Source organism: Chlorocebus sabaeus, chromosome 12 (assembly GCF_047675955.1).
Source record: "Chlorocebus sabaeus isolate Y175 chromosome 12, mChlSab1.0.hap1, whole genome shotgun sequence".
Classification (NCBI taxonomy): Eukaryota; Metazoa; Chordata; class Mammalia; order Primates; family Cercopithecidae; genus Chlorocebus; species Chlorocebus sabaeus.
The window spans coordinates 80,728,187-80,747,885 of record NC_132915.1 but is presented as its reverse complement, the minus strand read 5'-3'; the positions used below and the strand labels follow the sequence as shown (position 1 = coordinate 80,747,885).

The 19,699-nt window shown below is 36.5% G+C and overlaps 1 protein-coding gene across 2 annotated transcripts in view; it reads right to left on the bottom strand.

Annotated features, from left to right (window-relative positions):
- Positions 1-9,037: 9,037 nt before the first annotated feature.
- The window catches only part of MUSK (muscle associated receptor tyrosine kinase), a 135,946-nt gene continuing 125,284 nt past the window's right edge, over positions 9,038-19,699 (bottom strand). For both annotated transcript variants that reach the window (XM_073021836.1, XM_073021835.1), the window contains exon 14: positions 9,038-14,531. In XM_073021836.1, coding sequence (XP_072877937.1) covers positions 13,849-14,531 — 683 coding nt within the window. In that variant the 3' untranslated portion in view covers positions 9,038-13,848. The remainder of the gene's footprint in view (positions 14,532-19,699) is intronic.

The following is a 19,699-nucleotide window of genomic DNA, read 5'->3' as shown; positions in this document are numbered from 1 at the left end:
CCTTGGTATCCCAAAGTGCTGGGATTATAGGCATGAGCCACTGCACCTGGCACACATATTTTATTACTGGTAATCAGTAGTATCTTTTTTGAAGGGAAGACTTAATTAGTGGACTATTGTTATTATTGCATAAAAAAGGTAGAATGGGCAGCTTCTATTTTATTTATTTTGTATCTAGCTCAGGTTGAATTTAGAAAGTTAGCTCTTTCCTTTAAAGTTCACTTGCTTCTTCAACAAGAAGGAAAATGGAATCTTGGACCAACCAAAAAGAATTGATTTTGTTACAATGATTTGTGCCACATCTGTCAGCAGTTTTAAGGGAGGTCTTCAACATATAAGGCTAGTGTGTCACTATTATTTAATAAGATGATGGTTTCTATAAAAATAAACTAGACAATAATAAATCTTCCCAGATTGAAAGTTGGGAAGTTAAGAAACCCTTCTTGAGAGGATTGCCTTTGAATGACAGGAGCTGTCTCATGTGAAGATGCCTGAGAGGTTATCCACCTCTGGCCCTTGCCCTGGGGTGGCTCATATCCAAAGGCCAAAGCAGAAGTATAACAGTTCAATCTCCTTTGCCTCTGGGTAGGACAATCTTTGTGGTACGACTCATACTCCAGAGCTCTCTGTGAGTGCAAGCTGAGGTCACACTTCAGCTGATAACACACCTTTGCCCAGCTCCTTCACTAAACAAACCTACTTCTATCACTCCCAGAGGCATTTCCTCTGACAGCACTCTCTCCATAAACCACTTGCACAGGAATCCTTATCTTAGGCTTGGCTTTTTGAGAACCTGATCTGATATGGTTTGGCTCTGTCACCATCCAAATCTCATCTTGAATTGTAGTTCCCATAATCCCCATGTGTTGTGGGAGAGACCTGGTGGGAGGTAATTGAATCATGGGGGCAGTCACTTCCACGCTGTTCTCCTGGTAGTGAATGAGTCCTCATGAGATCTGATGGTGTGGTCTTTTCCCCTTTTGCTCAGTACTTCTTGTTGCCACCATGTGAAGAAGGACATGCTTGCTTCCCCTCTGCCATGTTTGTAAGTTTCCTCAAGCGTCCCCAGCAGTGCTGAACAGTGAGTCAATTAAATCTCTTTCCTTTATAAATTACCCAGCCTTGGGTATGTCTTTATTAACAGCATGAGAATGGACTAATACATGACCTAACCCTGTATTCTAAGAGTAGTCCTAGGAAGCATACCCTAAGGTTGGGATTCTGGAGTAAGATCATTTGCTGACAGCAATGAGAACTCCAGCCCTTGGAGAGGTGGAATTTCAACAGCCTTTGGAATGTTGTAGCCGTGCAATTACTAATAAATTTATTTGTGATGAGCAGGTGGAAGGATATGCACTAATTCCTGTAATGTCTCTGCCTTCATAGAACTCACTACTATTTAAAATGATCTGTTTATATGTTTGTTTTCATATTTATTATTTGTTCGTTAGTAGAATTAAAACTCCCCCAAATCAGACTTGTCTATCTTGTTCACTAGTATTTCCCCAGCATCTGTGACAGTGCCTAGCATTTAGTAGCTTATCACTAAGTATTGGTCAAATGAAAGAATACAAAATTAATGGAGGATTTTAAGGAAGGAAACTGAGAAAAAGAATTGTTGTTAGGAGTGAGGGGTATGGCCCAGGCACTGACATCAGAAAGGTAATCATCTATTTGGAGTTCACCACCGCCCCTCGCCGCAACCCCCACTGCTTCCTGCCAGGTGATAGTATTTTAGTTAGTAGAGCTAGTGAAATAGTCTCTAATTAGCCTCTCAAGGGTAGAACCAAACAGATGGTTTCTATCTCTATTGTATCACTCTTTTGTTTACTGTGCGTTTTGTCTGTTAGCATGATACCATGTGTTTTCCATCTTGCAGAAATTTATCCAAATCTGTAGTCCATTGAGACCCCAGGTGGTGAGACAAACACATGTGCTCTCTGCATCTTGGACTGGAAGCCCACCTAAACATTGAAAATTCTATGATAATTATACTTAATGTAATTATTACTATGTCAAGGCTTAAGTCTGCCATTTTATTTGTTGCTGTTTATTTGCTCTGTGGTTTTTTCTTTTTCTTTTTCCTGTTTCCTTGTTCTTGCCTTCCTGTGGGTTACTTGAACATTTCTTAGAATTCAGTCTTGATATTTCTATAGTGGATTTTGTTTGTTTGTTTTTGAGACGCGGTCTTGCTCTGTCACCCAGGCTGGAGTGCAGTGGTGTGATCTTGGCTCATTGCAACTTCTGCCTCCTGAGTTCAAGCTTTCCTCCTGCCTCAGCCTTCCAGGTATCTGGGAGGCATGCGCCACCACACCCAGCTGATTTTTGTATTTTTAGTAGAGACAGGGTTTTGCCATGTTGGCCAGATTGGTATCGAACTCCTAACCTCAGGCGATCCACCTGCCTCGGCCTCCCAAAGTGCTGAAATTACAGGTGTGAGCCACCGCGCCTGGCCAATAGTGTTTTGAAGTATATCTTTTTGTATATCTTATCTTTTTGTTATGGTTGCTCTAGGGATTCCATTATATGGCATTATACAGTATGTAACTTATCACAGTTACTAGTGTCGACATTTTACCAGTTCAAACAAAGTGTAGAAAGGACCTCCTTTTATATCGCTTTAGCCTCCTATGTTTATGATACATTGCCTTAAATATTTCCTCTACACGTATTTAGAGCTCAGAGGCATGAAAGTCTGAGTTGTGGAAGAGGACTTTTCTGACTCACACCTGTGGGAAGTTTGAGCCCCTTACTACACCTGGTGAGGGAGAAGTCTAGGATCCCCACTCGGTCTTTGCTGGCGTGGGTGAAGGTGAGGCCAGTTTTGTTTGTTTGTTGTGTGTGTGTGTGTGCGCACGTGGTATTTGGCTAGAAGAGAGCAATTATCTTATAAAAGGTTTCTGTCTTGCTAGGTGCCCTTTTCCTGGTGTTTTGTCTAAAGATAGCAGGCTTTAGTTGGGGCATTTTTTTGTTTGTTTTGTTTTTGTTTTTGTTTCTGGTATATGCCCACTGGCGTTTCTGTGTTGCTGGCTTCTTAAGCTTCAAGTCTGAGATAACTGAGGCCCAAACAAAACCTAGAGAGCTCACCAGAATATCATTCCTTGACTCTGTCTTCTTCCTAGATGGACTGTCTACTTCTCTCCACTTTTCATAGTCTTATATTGGTTTTCTATATGATGTTTGAGTTTTTAGTTGTATTTAGTGGAAGGAAGAGGAAAAAGCACATCCACCCCCTCTTCCTATAAGTAGAAGTCTACTGTGTAGATTTTTATGTCTTCGAATGCTGACCCAAGTGAATGTATTATTATTTAAAATAATTAAATAAAAAATAATGCAATGAAAACAGTAAAAAGCAGATAGGAGATGTAATGAATTACAAAATCAGATTAAGACATTTGCCTATCTCAGAAGAAATTGATACAAAATTTACACAATGAAACTAAAGATAAATAAATATGAAGGGCAGATCTAGAACATACATTCTAACAGGATTCCCAAGAAAAACTAGACTGTTCCATGTGGAGGACATATCAGTAGAAGACAAACAGTAGAACATACTTGACAATTCACAAAATGCCCCAAAAAAGCTAGTAAAAATTCTGAAAAACAAACAATATTTGCAAGAATTTAAAAGAAAAATCAAATGTAAGCAGGGAGCTAAAGCTTCTCAGTTATCAAACGGGCTAAGAATTAAATTTGATGATATGCTAAATTAGCTGAAGTATCAGAAGTAGGCACTTTCAAACATGGCTATTGGTTGTGTAAATTGTTGCAAGATTTCTGGAGGGTAATTTTGTAACATATATTAAAATTCCTAAAAAGGTTTATTGCATCTGACCTAATTATGTTAGTTCTATTACTGTATCTGTAGGAAATAGTAAAAAGATCTGCGTAATGATTTAGCTATAGTATGCCAGTTTTCTATATAATTGCAAAAAATTAGACACAATTATATTAGCAAAATCTTTGGTAGTATTTACTGTGTATTAGGTACCTTTCTAAGCCTTTTCTACATATTAAATCATTTAATCTTTCCAATAACCTATGAGCTTGGTACTATTCTTATTCTCATTTCAGAAATGAGGAAAATTGAGCACAAAGGGATTAAGTAAATTGCTAGGATTTGACAGGCAGCAGATGGAGTGTTGAAATATATGGATTCAGCCCTGAGTCCATATGTTTCAACACTCCATCTGCTGCCTGTCTTGATAACACTTATGCAGCATCTATATACACTTGATAACAAGTATGCAACATCTAATGATTTATTATGTCATCACCAAAATAATGCACATGTTGATATTTAAATATAAAAAAGTTCTAAATTTATTGTTAATGGAAAGTTGTTAGGTTAGTAAATAACAAGCAACAATCTTAGAAAAAAAATCTAAGTGTAGATTTTTGAAGTGTAGAGTCTAATTGTAGAATATTTATCTCAAAGAATTAATGGTTTTTCCTTTAGGGCTGTGTTTTTCTGGAATCGTCTCGTTGGTTATGTTATAAATATAATGAATTACCTGTTAACGCTAAGTTTGGGCAAGTGCCAGCTAAATTCACAGTTACTGCAATAAGAAAATATAACTTTCATAAGAATAACTAAACTTTCTCAGAGTTCTCTGAAATTGGATGAGTAGATACCTACTTTCTTCCAAAACTGTCTCAAGTATACAAAAATTAAAAACTAGTTTCATATAGCTTTGTAAAGCTTATTAGAAACAATTTGACAGCTATAGAAACAGAGATAAAGATGTTTTCCCTAAAATATTTGGGGTTTAGTATTTTAAAATGTCTTAAAAATTGTGTCTCCTAATTGCTTGAACCTGGGAGGTGGAGTTGTGGTGAGCCGAGATCACGCTACTGTGCTCCAGCCCAGGCAACAGTGCGAGATTTGAGAAATTATTTGAGAAATCGATGAGAAATGAATGAGAGTTGATCTACCATTTGATACAGCAATCCCATTTCCTTTGGTATACTTAAAGGAAAAATCAATCATTCTACCAAAAGACACATTGTACCTATATGTTCATTGCAGCACTATCCACAAAAGCAATGACATGGAATCAACACAGTTGCCTATCAATGGTTGATTGGATAAAGTAAATGTGATACATATACACCATGGAATACTATGCAGTCATAAAAGAACAAAATCATGTCCTTTGCAGCAAAATGGACACAGAAACAGAAAAGTAAATACTAAATGTCCTCAAGTATAAGTGAGAGTTAAACATTGAGTACACATGGACATATAGATGGGAACAGAAGACACTGGGGAATAGAAGAAGGGGCAGGTCTTTGAAGAAGGGAGGCAAGGGCTGAAAAGCTATCTATTGGGTACTATGCTCACAACCTGGGTGACAGGTTTAGTTGTACTGCAAACATCAGCATTGCACAATATGTCCACATAACATACTCGCCCATGTATTCCCTGAATCTAGAATGGAAGTTGGGGAAAAAAAAAAAAAAAGGAATATCATACCCTCTTCCTCCAAAAAAAAAAAGTGTTTCCTGAGGCATTTCCTGGTCATCTTTGCTTTGTTCTTAGAAATGAAATTTATTTGTGTTTTTTTTGCTCTCTCAGTGTCACTCCTCTGTAAGTCTTTCTCTCATCTTCGATCAGTTTATTCCTTATTGCCTGTCACTTGTGAGGGTACTCTGGGAATGGGCTGAAATTAGGGCGGCTGCTTTTTTAGGTTGCCATAAACAAGGCAACTGAGTGATGTCAGACATAATGATGCTGAGAGTCTCCTGAGAAAGTGATCTGAGTCAGAAAGTGACTTAAGTGAAGAGAAGATAAATACATAATACTAATGGACTTTCTTAAGATTCTTAAATATAATGCATCCCAATAATTTTAAAAATCAAGATAGCAGAAGTGGAGGTGACTTTAAATTATGTTTCATCCATACTTGAGTAAAACATCAATTGAAATAAGAAGGAGCAACACTAACATGGCTAAAAATGAAAGTCAGAAAGCAGTGTCATGCCAACACTTCTAATTTTAATCACAGCTCTAAAGGGTAAAGAACACACCCAGAAAATGATAGTGTGTATCTAAGTCTGGATTTTTTTGTGGTTAACATCTCTCTGACATAACCTTAGATACTACAGGTGGTTTCTCTTCTTATGGGCAAAATTCTATATACGGTTTGTACTTTCCAGAGACTGTGGTTTGAAAGAGCAGTGCTGGCCAGTTGCATAATTACAGGTCTGATGATGAAGGTTGTAAGAAAAACTAACCCTGTTGAATCTCTTAGAAGTTTTTAATTAAGAGGGATTCTATAAAGAAGACATGTAACAGCTTACACATAAAGGCTTACCTTGATTTTGCTTCATTCAGATGATATGACCTCTTAGAAGGCAAGGTAAACATCTAGACACATAAATCTTTGTTTATAATGATAAGAAATGTACTGGCAAATATATCAGGCCCCCACACCTATGGGTCTTTCCTGTTGATGTAGTTTCTGACCTTCCAATATGTGATGACCCAGTACTGAAGGCCATGTGCGAGTGGTGAGTGGTTTCTCTGGTGATCTATACCAAAATAAAGGCTTGTAAGTGTTCTCTCTTGCTGGCTGTGCTACTTAAATAGATCTGAAACAAGTAAAAGAATAGTTACCAGAAATACGCTTGCTATAAAGCTTTGACTCCAATGTAACAGAGATACGGCCTCTTCATAATAAAGAACACTTTGGTTAAAATGATGGAATGAGCACCATATCGAGTTTTCCTCTCCCGAATTCTCATGGAGTGACACATAGACCATGCAGAAAAGGAAACAGCCAATCATGCTGCAAATCAGGAATGGGTAACAGATAAATGCAACCCATTTGCAGCTGGGGAATTTTACCACCTATAATGGGAATGGGCGAGGGTATGGAAAGCTATTAAAATGGACACAATCTACCCTCTTTAGAATAAGTACGTAAGTCAGCAGCGCTAGGACACTGCAAGCGTGCATTTGCATTGGAGAGGCTCTGAGACTCCTCCTTGGTATGAAGGCAACACCAACCTCCATAGTTTTCAGCTTTGCTCCTAGATCAAGCAGAAAGCCTAGTCCCGGGGAGGAGAATCTAAAGTTATCATCCATAACATACAGTTAGAAATGTGAGTGTAAAGTTGAGGAGAGAGGTTTGAGCTAAAAATAAAAAAAAATCTCAGCATACAGGTGGCATTTATAGCCTTGCAACCAGAAGAGATCACTAGGGATGAATACAGAAAAAAGGGAGATGTCATCCAAGGATCGAGGTGTGGGTTGTTCCAACATTAAGAAACAGAAAGAGGGAAAAAAGAAGTCTGGAGACAAACAAGACAAAGAAGGAGTGAACCGGTAACTCCTAAACTATTTCAACTATTCCAGAGAGGTCTCTTGATGAATATGGTAGTCAGAACCTTTTCTTTTCCCCTCAAGATTTTACCAATATGACAGTAAATGTATATGAATAAGAATCAATCTATGTACATGCTGAAACCAATCCAAGTGCCATCACTTTGACAAATATTCGAAAAGTGGAGAGTAGCTTAGTGTTCTTATCCATGGATAAGACAAGGTGCAGGAAAAAGTAAATTGCAGCTTTTGCAATACACACAAGCCAAGCGTCAGGGGAGGGGAGATGTGATTTCACATGTATAAAGTCTCCATGCTCTGAGTCAGCAAATACTGAGACAGGGATGGGCTGTGGGTTGTCAATCAGGATGGTCGACTAGAAGATTGTGTATAGAGCAGGTGGACCAAGAGGCCTCATGTCTATTCCTGTGAACTGCTCTCTGAATAGATCAATTTGCCTGAGAAAGGTCCTTGGTGTGAGTTTGAAGGGTCCTGGGTGGGAGGCAATACAGAAAATGGGGAGAACATCATACTCTTTCGGGTAAGGGAAACAGTGAAAGAATAGCAAGTAGCTCTCCCTGGGAGTGAAATACATCAACATATTGTATCTCAGAGCACAGTCTTTCATCACTTTGGAACCGTGGGGGTTCTGACTCTGGCTGCCTATACTTCCCCACGAGCCACAGAATCAGAGCCCAGAGGTAGCCATCCCATGGAAAAGAGGTCACGCTGGGTGAATATACCAACAAAACAGCATAGGGACCCCACTCCTGCTACCAGTACTAACCAGAGCAACTCTTCATTTGTAATTATGTGTGGTAAATAAAAAAAAAAAATCAAAATAATTTTCAGAAAAAAAAGGCATGAAAGAAGAGAGGCAGCAGAAACAGGAACAATAAAACAATGTCAGGAAGAGAAGTGAATGTAAAACTTTTGTGATTTTTTAAATATTCTCTCCATAAAATAGAGAAAATAAGAATTAATGTATATCAAATTTATCTTATCAAAATAATGAAATACCATTATTTGGCAATCCATACATGACCACATAATTGCAGATATTTTATTTTTGTTTTTGGATGTTTAGAATCAACCTAGTCAAAGCACCTAAATCTTCATTTGTTGCAGAACAAAATGCAAATATTACAGATTCATAGAAATGAACATATAGTTGGCAGCATAGAAATAGGTATATAGTTGACTGATGGTGAGAGTAGAGGGCAGGGAGAAGTGACGGAGGGAAATTTGAAGCTCTAATTTTATCTAGCATAATCCAGAATCAGTAGGTAACCTTTATTTAGAAATATTTGTGAAAGTTATGATAAACAATATAATATTAGAAGTTAACATATCTCAGGAAAAGAAAAGGGAGTTTGAGTAAGAGTGCTGCATATTTTTAAAAAATTGATCAATTCAGAAGGAGAAATGCAAATCTATTTGTTAGAATTGCACTGGTAATCACCAGAACTAACACTACAAATGGGTGAAGTGGTTAGCACTTAGGCTGGGACTAGAGATAAAAAGGAAGAAAGGAACTTTTATTTATTTTTTTTATTTGTACCCTCTTGTGAGTTTTTTTAAACAACATTTTTACATATTACTTTCATAAATAACAATTATTTAAAAATAAACTAACCAAGATTATAGAGAAAAACTTCTGAGTTTTTCCTAATAAAATGTTAATACAAATGCTAATGCCAATACAAAAGTCTAACAGAGAAGAAAATGATAAACTTTTAATTTTATGAACTTATTAATACTGATGCAAATATATGTTAATAAATTTGGTAGTTAAGTAAAAGATTGATGTGATTCACCTAGAAAGTTTATTCCTAGAAGACAAGGATATCTCTATGTTAAGAAATAAATGCATACAATTGTACATATTAACAAATCAATTAGGGAAAAAAGCCACAATTATCCGAATGGACCGAAAAGTCAATGTTCTTTTCTGATTGATAAAACCTATAATAAAAGATAAATAGAAGTCTATATATTTAACATGATAAAAGTAGTTGAAACATTGTATCACAAAATTTAACTCCTTAATATATAAAGTGCTCTTACAAAGCAACAAGAAAAAGATATACCCAATAGGAAAATAATAGTAGAAGGGAAATCACCAATCAAGTATCCTCAAAACATTACAAAATGTTCAATTTCATTAGTATTTAAATAAATGTAAGTGTAAGCTATGAAATAACTTTAAGCTATTAGCTATTATATTGGCAATGATTAAAATGTTATACTGAGTATTGGTGAGGTTGAAATAAATGGGCTCTCTGATCTGACTAGGAGAGGTACATATTAATAAAATAATTCAGGAAGGCAATTTTTTAATACATTAAAAAGTATTGAAAGTGCATTTATCCTTTGATTTAGAAATTTCACTTCTAGGATTTATAGATAAAGAAATCACTTAAATGCTTTCAAAATTTAGCAACAGGATGATCAAAACATTATATTTTATAATGGAAAATAGAAATAAACCAAATGTCTAACAGTAGAATAATAGTTATGTGAATTATGATAAATCTGTATAATACTATTCAACCTTCAAAATTAATGTTGCACATGCATACTTGTTCATGTAGAAGATATTTAAGATATATTAAGTGATAAAAGCAAGGCTTGAAGTAATGTAACAATATGATCTTGTTTTTGTTTAAATTATCTATCTAGCATCTATCTATTTACCTATCAACCTACCTACCTACCTATCTATCTGAAAAAGGCTGGAAGAATATTTATTATGATGTTAATGTTAATTACCACTGGTTGGTGTTTTTCATTTTTATTATTGTTTACTATGATTATACATTATATATTGTATATTATTACATATTATTTTTCTTTTCAAACATATTGCTTTTACATGAAAATAAGCAAATGTTATTTTAAGGTATGTGATCTCTTGTGTAAAGTATGAAAAAGGCTTAATATGCTTTTTACAAGATAAATCCCACAATTCAATAGAAAATGAACACAGTAGAAAAATGGGCTGTAGACAATTGCCAAAATAAAAACTGTTAATGACCTAGAAACAAGAAAAATTCAACCTGACTAGTAATTTAAAAAATAAAATTAAAAAGAGATTCTCTTTTTCTATAACCAAAGAGACAAAAGATTTCTAAAAAACAGAAAATTAATTATCTATGAAAGCAAATGTTTAGGGCTATGAGATCTCTTGTACAATGCAGAAGTGGGAGTAATATTTCTGCAGAATATGAAACCACATAACAAAAGTGTTAATATTGTACATGCCATTTGGTCCAGACATTTCCTTTCTCTGAATTTTCATAAAAAGAAATGTGGACATGCACAAATAAGGATGTTAATTACAGCATTTTTTATAATGATGAAAATTGGAAAAAACCTAAATGTTCAAAAATACCAGATTGATTAGCTAAATTACAGCATATGAATAAAATAGAATATTACCCCAAAATTAAATTGGGTTTTTAGAAGAATATTTAATGACGTGGAACAGGTTTGTGATATACTGTAAAATGAAAAGAAAGTGTTCTTTTTCTGCTCCCCCACAATAGCAGAGAATATGTTTTTGGATGTCATGTGAAAAATACTCTGGTATCTTACCATGTTTGGCATTTGACCACTAAAAATGACTGCTGGTGCCTTACTGATGCCTGTCCTGGCACTTGGTAACAGTGACACTGTGAGTGTCTCTCTTTTGTCTACCTTTTTGAATTTATATGATGATTCTACCAAGAAAAAATACCTTATTTAAATAAGAAAACAATATTGGTGAATAATGCACCTATATTCCTGATGATTAGAACATTAGACCGAGCACTTACGAATAAGTTAGTGATCTTAACTTGAAAAAGCAATTAGAACTCATGAAAAAATAAGCATGTCACCTATTAGATGTTTTGATTAACTTGATAATACTAAAGTGTGCTTTTTTGCTACTCATTAAAAAGATTTAGGAAGTTAACAGAATAAAAGGTATAATGTGTGCTTGAAACTACATGCAAATTGCAAAGCACGTCCACAGAGTTCCTGAGGTTCAGTTATTGCTTCTATAATGTACAGAGGCTCCACAGTGTGGTGGTTGAGAATTTGGCCTTTTTTGGTCAAAAAGTAAGCTCTGTTACTGTGTGTGCTTGGGCCAGTTGCACAATCTCTGTGACTGTTGGAGGTCACGCCACTGCACTCCAGCCTGGGAGACAAAGCGAGACTCCGTCTCAAAAACAAAACAAAACAAAATAAAGCAAAACTAAAATGTATATAATGATAGTACCAACATTACAGGGATGTTGTGAGGTTTAAGTTCATATATTTAAAGGCCTCAGAATCCGCATGGTAAGATTTCAATACATGCTAGCTGATATTACAATTTTTACGATTATTGTTACTCTATTTCCTGTCAGCCTGATTTCTATGTCTGTCTTTTACAACAAAACTTTATCAGCGGAGAAAGCCCGAAGCTGTCTTTGAATTTTGCAGAGCATACATGAACCATCTAAAATAAGCCATGGATATCTATGCTAAAGTTGTAGACTTGCTGGTGGCCCTCTCCAACTTTTCTGCTTTGTTAGCATCTGACTTTCTGTTGGATGCACACTGCAACTTTATTCTTCATTCAGTCCTTTGGATGACAGTATCAATTTTGGACTTAGAATCATGATTTTTATCTGAAGCCCTTCTCTAGGTCTCAGTCCTAAACGCTGACCTCGCTATTTGTGAACCGGAACTGTGACTAAGGACTGCCTTACTGTCATTGTATCCTGTAGAATCTGTTCAGGCCTGAAATGAGAGGAAGGCCAGATAATAGACAGGTGGACAACGGTGGAGGTTCAGTCGTCGGCTCTTGGGTTGAAGGGAAGAGGATGTCAGCAGGAGGATTTTAGGAAGTGAAACTAAAAGAAAATTGAGGATGAAAGAGAGGGCAAAGTTGAGGAAAATTTCTACATTTTTGTCTTGGTTGCCTGGAGGCACTATGAATAAGAAATGGCAAGTTTCCCATCAAAGATGTCAAGTTGTTACATGAGGCAGATTTGGGGATTTCAGGCAGAGTTTTCCAGCAGACAGTGAAAATCTAGTTTCAAGAATTCACACCATTCCTCCAGTGCCCTAACTACCAATTAGTTTGAATTAACATAAGCCGGTATAGAGTAGACTGTTATTTTCTCTTCCCTGTTCATTTTCAGGAGAATTTGGGTTCATGCTATATCGGAAATAAATTCAGATCATGTATGGACTTAGATAAAGATGTATTGTGTGAGGGTCCACTAAGAAAAAATCTGAACCTCCAGGAATCTGAGTTCCAGAGGTTCTTTTTTAAAAAAAAAAAAAAAGTCATGAAATACAACAAAATCAGTTAATTCCACAGCCAATTGAATTTGTTTCTAAAAGGAATAAAATGTCAGAATGCACAGATATATCAGTTTTGAAATAACTCAGAGCCACAAGTGTATCTTTTGAAATCCCATATTATAAATTATGGTTAAGAGATTTAAATAGACTCTAGTAATACTATTAATAGGTGAGAATTTTGAAATGTGTGGCTTCAAAGGCAAATGCAGAAAAAAATAGTGATACTTTGCAAAAGGCATATACATGTCAACCTACAATGTTATTTAAAATGTTATTATTTCTGCCAGAGTGTTTATTATATGAATGAAATAAAAGGGAAAAAATAGCTAAATAACTAAAAAAGGACAGAAGTTCTGGAAAGAAGAAGAAATAAAGATTAAAGCGATGGAAAAGATACCAATACAATTTTTAAAGGAAAAGGTAAATCAGTAAGATACAAAATCTTGTTTCAAGGAAACTGGAGGAATAAAATAAGCAGATTTAATTCATGTCATGTGCACAGAAAGGAAAAAAGGAGGGACACAGGACAGAAAAGTGAACTCAAAGTCACAGCCTTGCTGATTTGCTGTTTCATTCCTTAGAAACCCTCTATCAATAAAATATAACCACAACTCTGCAGAATACAAACAAATATAAAATTATGCATTAAAGGCAAGAAAGATTTAACAAAACACTGAGACTCATCTTTGGGTGGAGAGAGAATGAGTGGCTTTTCCTTCTTTTTAGTTTTCTGTACTTCACCTAAGTGTCTTACATGAAGATTAAGCTATTTTCACAATGGACAGGAATTAACTCGATTAAAAAATGAAGCTCTGAATCCAATTTCATATTAAAATTTAATACAGCAGAGCTTTACTCTGTGACCAGCTAATTTGGAAACTGAACAGGATGACATTCTTCCCTGTGCAGTGTATATTACAAACCTTCATAAAGAAAAATAGTTGTCTCCATTATCTGACACATTTCCTAGCCTGTGTTTCCAATCACTGGCCTTCAACAGGTCCATCTACCACATGGGTTTTGCACTGTCTTTGCTCTCCCTGGGAAACAAACAACATGCTACTCATGTCTACTCTTACTCTTTCCTATGTGGGTCTTGTCGGGCCTCTGGTGTAGGATTCCCCTGGCTCACAGAGTCTGAGAGGAAACTGCAGCATTTTATTTGAACGTCTTCAACCTTAGACACTCACAGTTTCCTCTGCCCTCTCACACATGCGTTCCAGAATTCGGTGAATACTGGTGAAACTGGGTCTGTCTGCAGGCAGCTTGCTCCAACATAGACGCATGAGATTGTACAGCTCCACGGGGCAGTTCTCAGGGCAGGAGAGGATGTTGCCATCTCGCACGTAGTAAATGACCTCCTCATGGGCCATCCCATAGTAGGGCTGCAGGCCATAGGAGAAGATCTCCCAGAGGACCACGCCGTAGGCCCACACATCAGACTCTGTAGTGTAGCGGTTATAAAAAATGGACTCTGGTGGCATCCAACGGATAGGGATAGCGTCGTTTTCATTAGCTTTGTAGTAGTCTGCTGAGTAGATGTTCCTGGAGAGGCCAAAGTCGGCAATTTTTACCACCATGTTCTCGCCCACCAGGCAGTTCCTGGTGGCTAAATCTCGGTGAACAAACTTACGTTCTGAGAGGTAAGCCATACCAGCTGCCACTTGCCTGGCAATGCAAAGCTGCTCAGCACAGGAGAGGGGTGGGGGTCCAGGGCTGGAGACCTGGGCCCTCATAGACAAGTCACTGTGACTGAGGCTGCACACGGTGTGAGGGGACATGCTGCGGAGGAACTCATTGAGATCACCATAGGCCATGTATTCAAAGAGCAGGCACATTGGCTTCCCGACAGCACAGACGCCTGGAACCAAAAGACCATCCTCTGTTAGTCTCAGTTTCTACAATGAAACAATGGAAAGAGCACTCCAAAAGCAAACAACCAGGTCAGAACATATGAAGCCCTGTTTTTTGTTGTAGTATATTTGTTTTTTAATATTTACATCCTTTTAATCACAACACAAAAGAAGTCTCAGCTAGGAAATGCACTCTGGTTAGTGGGGTTTCCGTCCCTTGGCTAAAGTTTTTGAGGACTTCCAGCAGAGCGCTGTTGTCCTGGGCACTTGTCACAAGTACATCATACATGGCTCATCAAGTACATGGTGCATATAAGTACATGGTGTATCAGTTCATTGGGGTGGTTCTTCTCTCTGAAATCTGGAGGCTCTGGTTTTTTGTTGACAACACCATAGTTGAACCATGACCCTGTTTCTCTGCCTAAACATCTCTCTTTGCCTTTAAGATTCAGTTTATTTATCACTCTCCCTAGGGTGCCTCAGCTCCTGACCCTTCCAGTAACTGTTAGATTTTCCTACCATCATCCTTTCACAGAGAACCTACCATCCTGTTTTATAATCATTTGACTATTTGAGGTTTCTCCCCGACATTTTAGCACTTTGAAAGGAGAGATTGCACCTTATTCTTCTTTAAAAATTCCCCACACCTACCACGTGTCTGGCAGAGCAGATGTCTCATAATGTTCGGTGAATTAATTTATGAATGGATGCTTGCTCTGAGTATGTAATATAATTGCTGTCTGTTTCTGTTTACTTCTGTGAAGGATGTTAATAAGAAAGATGTGTCAAGTTTGGAAACAATAACAAATACAATTCAAGTGTCTTAGATGAAGTATTTAAGTTGCTGCCGTAAAACATTTTGAAATTTAGGTTTTACAATGTTCATGCTACCAAAAAATGTTAATATAAATAAAGTCGTAGATTTAAAGCCAGAAGATCATTTTCAGATCTTAAAGTCTTGATATATTTGAGAGGGAAACTGGAGAACCTGGAATATTAGATAAGATGGCATAATTTCACATCACCTTAAAAATAGATTATTAGATCTATTGGTTTTTTTTTCAGGCGAAAGTTAAAAGTAGCTGTTTGAAAAAGAGGAGAAATGAGGAATACTGCTATCTTGGTTTATTTATTTTGGCATTAAATTTTAATTGCAAGGACCGCAATTAGCACATTTATATAAACTAAAGGGAAAAAATAAAGAAATATCAACTGGGTAATACTTAGAAATTTCCTCTATGGGATCCTTTCTGGATAATCTTTAGTTAACAGGGATTTACCTATCTCATCAACTGGCTTTACCATTGTTACGTTGGTTGAGTTGATTTAAAAATAATTTCTTATACTGGAAAAAAGTGAAAAATATTTCTCTCAGAAATATAAAAAATTTCTAAGTTTATTTAATGAAATTTTCCACTCTGATAAAGAAAATATTATATAAAAGATTTCTACTTTGTGATCATTATGAACAATTATATATATGTGTGTATAGATACAATTTATAATTATATATGTATATACATTTATTTAAGACCTTGAAATGTTTTCTATATTGTAATTACTCAAAACCAACTCTTAGTTGGGACTTCAAAATGGAATAATTATTGAGAGGAAGACTGTGTTTTATTCATCCTTGTAACCTCAGGTCTAACATGGCTCACTATGGGTTTTCAATATATATTGATGGGTGGATGGATGAATTAATGGATAGGTGGATGCATGGATAGATTTAAGGATGGATAGGTAGATGGACGGGCATAAGAAAACCTCATGCCTAGCCCAAGCCATGTCTTTAAACTTTGGCATGACATCTTCAATGAATAATCTCACCTGATTGTTCTACTATTTGCTCCACTGCCAGAACATTCCGTAAGAGTCTACAATATTTAATGCCTACTCCCATTCTAAAATTCTACATATTTCTCTAATTATACCATTTTTTTCCCAATTTACGACTACAAAACCATTGTACACTTTAGGATTTCAATAAAGGGGAGTCAATTTTTAAGATACGAACATGTTCAGTAAGTGGCTGATATTTCAAATATATAAAACAAAGTAGATATCTTTTATTGATATAAGTGAATTTTATGGACTTTCCCAACTCCCCTTTCTTCCACTGTTGTCATCTTATTTCATTGGGATTCACTTCCAAGAAACTATGAGACTAGTGGAATCACTTGCATGAATGATTACTGCTTATGCATACTTGATAAAAAACAGAACCTGTGTTCATTGGATATTGAAATGGAATTTAGATATAGCATTTAACAAATGGCAACATAAGTTTCAGTTCTTGTTGGACAATAAAAATGAGAGAAAACTCCAAGTAGTGATGTATAAGTATGCCACTGTGGTGATCATAATTTGAAAATTGTACATAGTTTGTGTTTGAGTCAATTTCAGGAATTCAGGATGTTATAAACTGTATATGAACACAGAGTCAACATTTTAAGAAAAGTTGAAATAGGAATTGCTTGATAATCTTGAAAATATACATGTGTATATGTTCGTTTAATGAGTAAATGTATACTATTTGAGAAAGTAAATAAGGAGGGTAGGGGGCAGAAGCCAGATTCAGATTTTTGTGTGATGAAGAATGAATAAATGAATGTTCAGAATTTGAGGAAAGGGAAGAAGTATTTTCAAGGTGAATTGTTATGTACTGAATATCTTTTACTCATTTATTGAACAAATATTTATAGAGTACCTACAATGTGCCAGAAAGTATTCAAGATGCTACTATAGAAATTCTTGATTTTGATATTTATCTAGATTCCTTCCAATATCCTGACCACTAAATTACTTTACTTCTTTCCTTAGACCTCTGCCCAACTTCAGCTAATTACTCTCATTGTCATACTCCTGACCTTGTCATTCCATACATCTGTATACCTCCCATAATCTCATTTTCAGTTACTCTATTTGTTCATCACTTCCTCCCTTTTTCACCCTAATTCACTGCCTCGAGTGCCCTAACTCTAAAAATCCTTTGACCCAACTGAAACTTTTAATCTATTGATCCTACCCCCTTTTAATGATCCCTCACTTTCTTCACGTTTTTTCTTCCTTCCTTAAACAACTTAAGTTCCTTGATCAATCATAATAATCACTCCTTTGCATATACCCCTCTTATTTGCCTCAATTTGACTTCAACTTACTTGTGTGGCAAAATGCTAATTCTGATAAAATTTAATTCCTCATTAATGGGTCTGTGCCCATCTGGTGGCATTTGGATGAATACACAACCATGCTGACCAGTCTCATGTTAAATGTGTAATCTCTAATTTCAAGTAAGTTTTTAATTTTCTTGCGAATCATACTATATTGCTCTAGTCCATTTTATATTTTATGTAAAAATGGATTTTCTTAGATGACGATTTATTTCTTCTCTTCCCTCAAATCTTCAACTCTTCTCCCATTCCTCACTCTCAGATGAGATCTTGATTCCTACCTCACAGAGAAAACTAAATCAGTCAGAAGACACTGTCTACAATCTTCAGTCAATACTGTCTTATTACTATGGTTGATCTGATCATTCTCTTAACAAAGGCCAATCCATCCAACAGTGTCAAGATTCCATTCCCTCTCACTGTTCAAAGATGTTACTTCCACTATTTGCCAACCCTATAATCAATTTTTCTCTTTACTGGATCATTCTCATTAATTTACAAATGTGCTATTATTTCTACATGAAAGGAAGCATGCCTCTTTCTGCCCCCTTCAGCTCTATCCATGTTCCTTGGTTCATCTTTATAGCAAAACAAGTTGTTTATACTTTTTCTCCAAATTTTCTCTTCCTCTTCTTTTGAGCTCACTTACATTTCCTTTTGCCCCCAACATTCCCAAGAAACTTCTCTTCTCAGGGTTACCAGTAAACCTCCATGTTTACAAATTCAAGGTCACTTTATAGTCCTTCTCTTACTAGACTTAATGCATAAGACACGCTTACTTTCACCTATTTAAAATACTTCATTTGACTTTCAGGACACCACACTCTCTTGATTTACTCTATTTCATTGATTGCTCATTTTCAGTTTGTTTTTCTTGTTCATCTCCTCTTTCTCATCCTAAATGCTGGAATGCTCCTGGCCTTGGTCCTTGGACCTCTTCTCTGTTCTGGCTTGCTTTTTCCATACTTAGGTGTCTTGCCCAACCTCATGGCTTTAAATACTCTATATACTGCAATAGCCTTGGATTCATGTCTAACCAGATCATGCTTTTTGAACTCTAAGCCTCCATATCCACATGCCTCCTTAACTTCATGTGGATGTTGAATAGGCATCAGCAAAAAGCACATCTTTTTTTTTTTTTTTTTTTTTTTTTCAGATGGAGTCTTGCTCTGTCACCCAGGCTGGAGTGCAATGGCACAATCTTGGTTCACTGCAACCTCCGCCTCCTGAGTTCAAGCAATTCTCCTGCCTCAGCATCCCAAGCAGCTGGGATTGCAAGCGTGTGCCACCACGCCAGGCTAATTTTTGTATTTTCAGTAGAGATGGGGTTTCACCATGTTGGCCAGGCTGGTCTTGAATTCCTGACCTCAGGTGATCTGCCCACCTTGGCCTCACAAAGTGTTGAAATTATAGGTGTGAGTCACCATGCCCAGACAAAAACCACATATTTAAATGAATTCCCACTCTCTCCACTAAAAGAACCTGTTCCTCCTGGGTATTCCTCAACTCAGCCAACGCCACCTCCATTCACTCATCTGCACAGCCAAATACCTTGATACTATGTTTGACTTTTCTCTTTTCTGCACATCTCAGATTTGGTCTGTCAGCAAATTATTTGGCTCTACTTTCAAATTACACATGAGAATCACTTCTCACGATCTTCACTACCACCACCTGGTCCATTCCACCACCTTCTCTTGCTGCATCATTGCAATACCTGTTTGCTGTCTTCCTGAGTTTATTGCTTCCTTTCAGGCAATGCCCTAGAAAGCAGCCAGAGAAGATCTGAAAAAATGTGAGTTGTGTCATGTCATGTCTTGGCTGAAACTCTCCATTTGTTTCCCAACTTAGATTAAAAGCCAATGTTTTTAAGAAGACCTGACAGGACCTGCCCACCTCCCCTATTACCTCTCTGATCTCACCTTTGATAACTCTCCCCATCCTTCACTCTGCTCCAACCACATTCATCTCCTCACTATTCCTCAAGCATGCCACATCTGCTC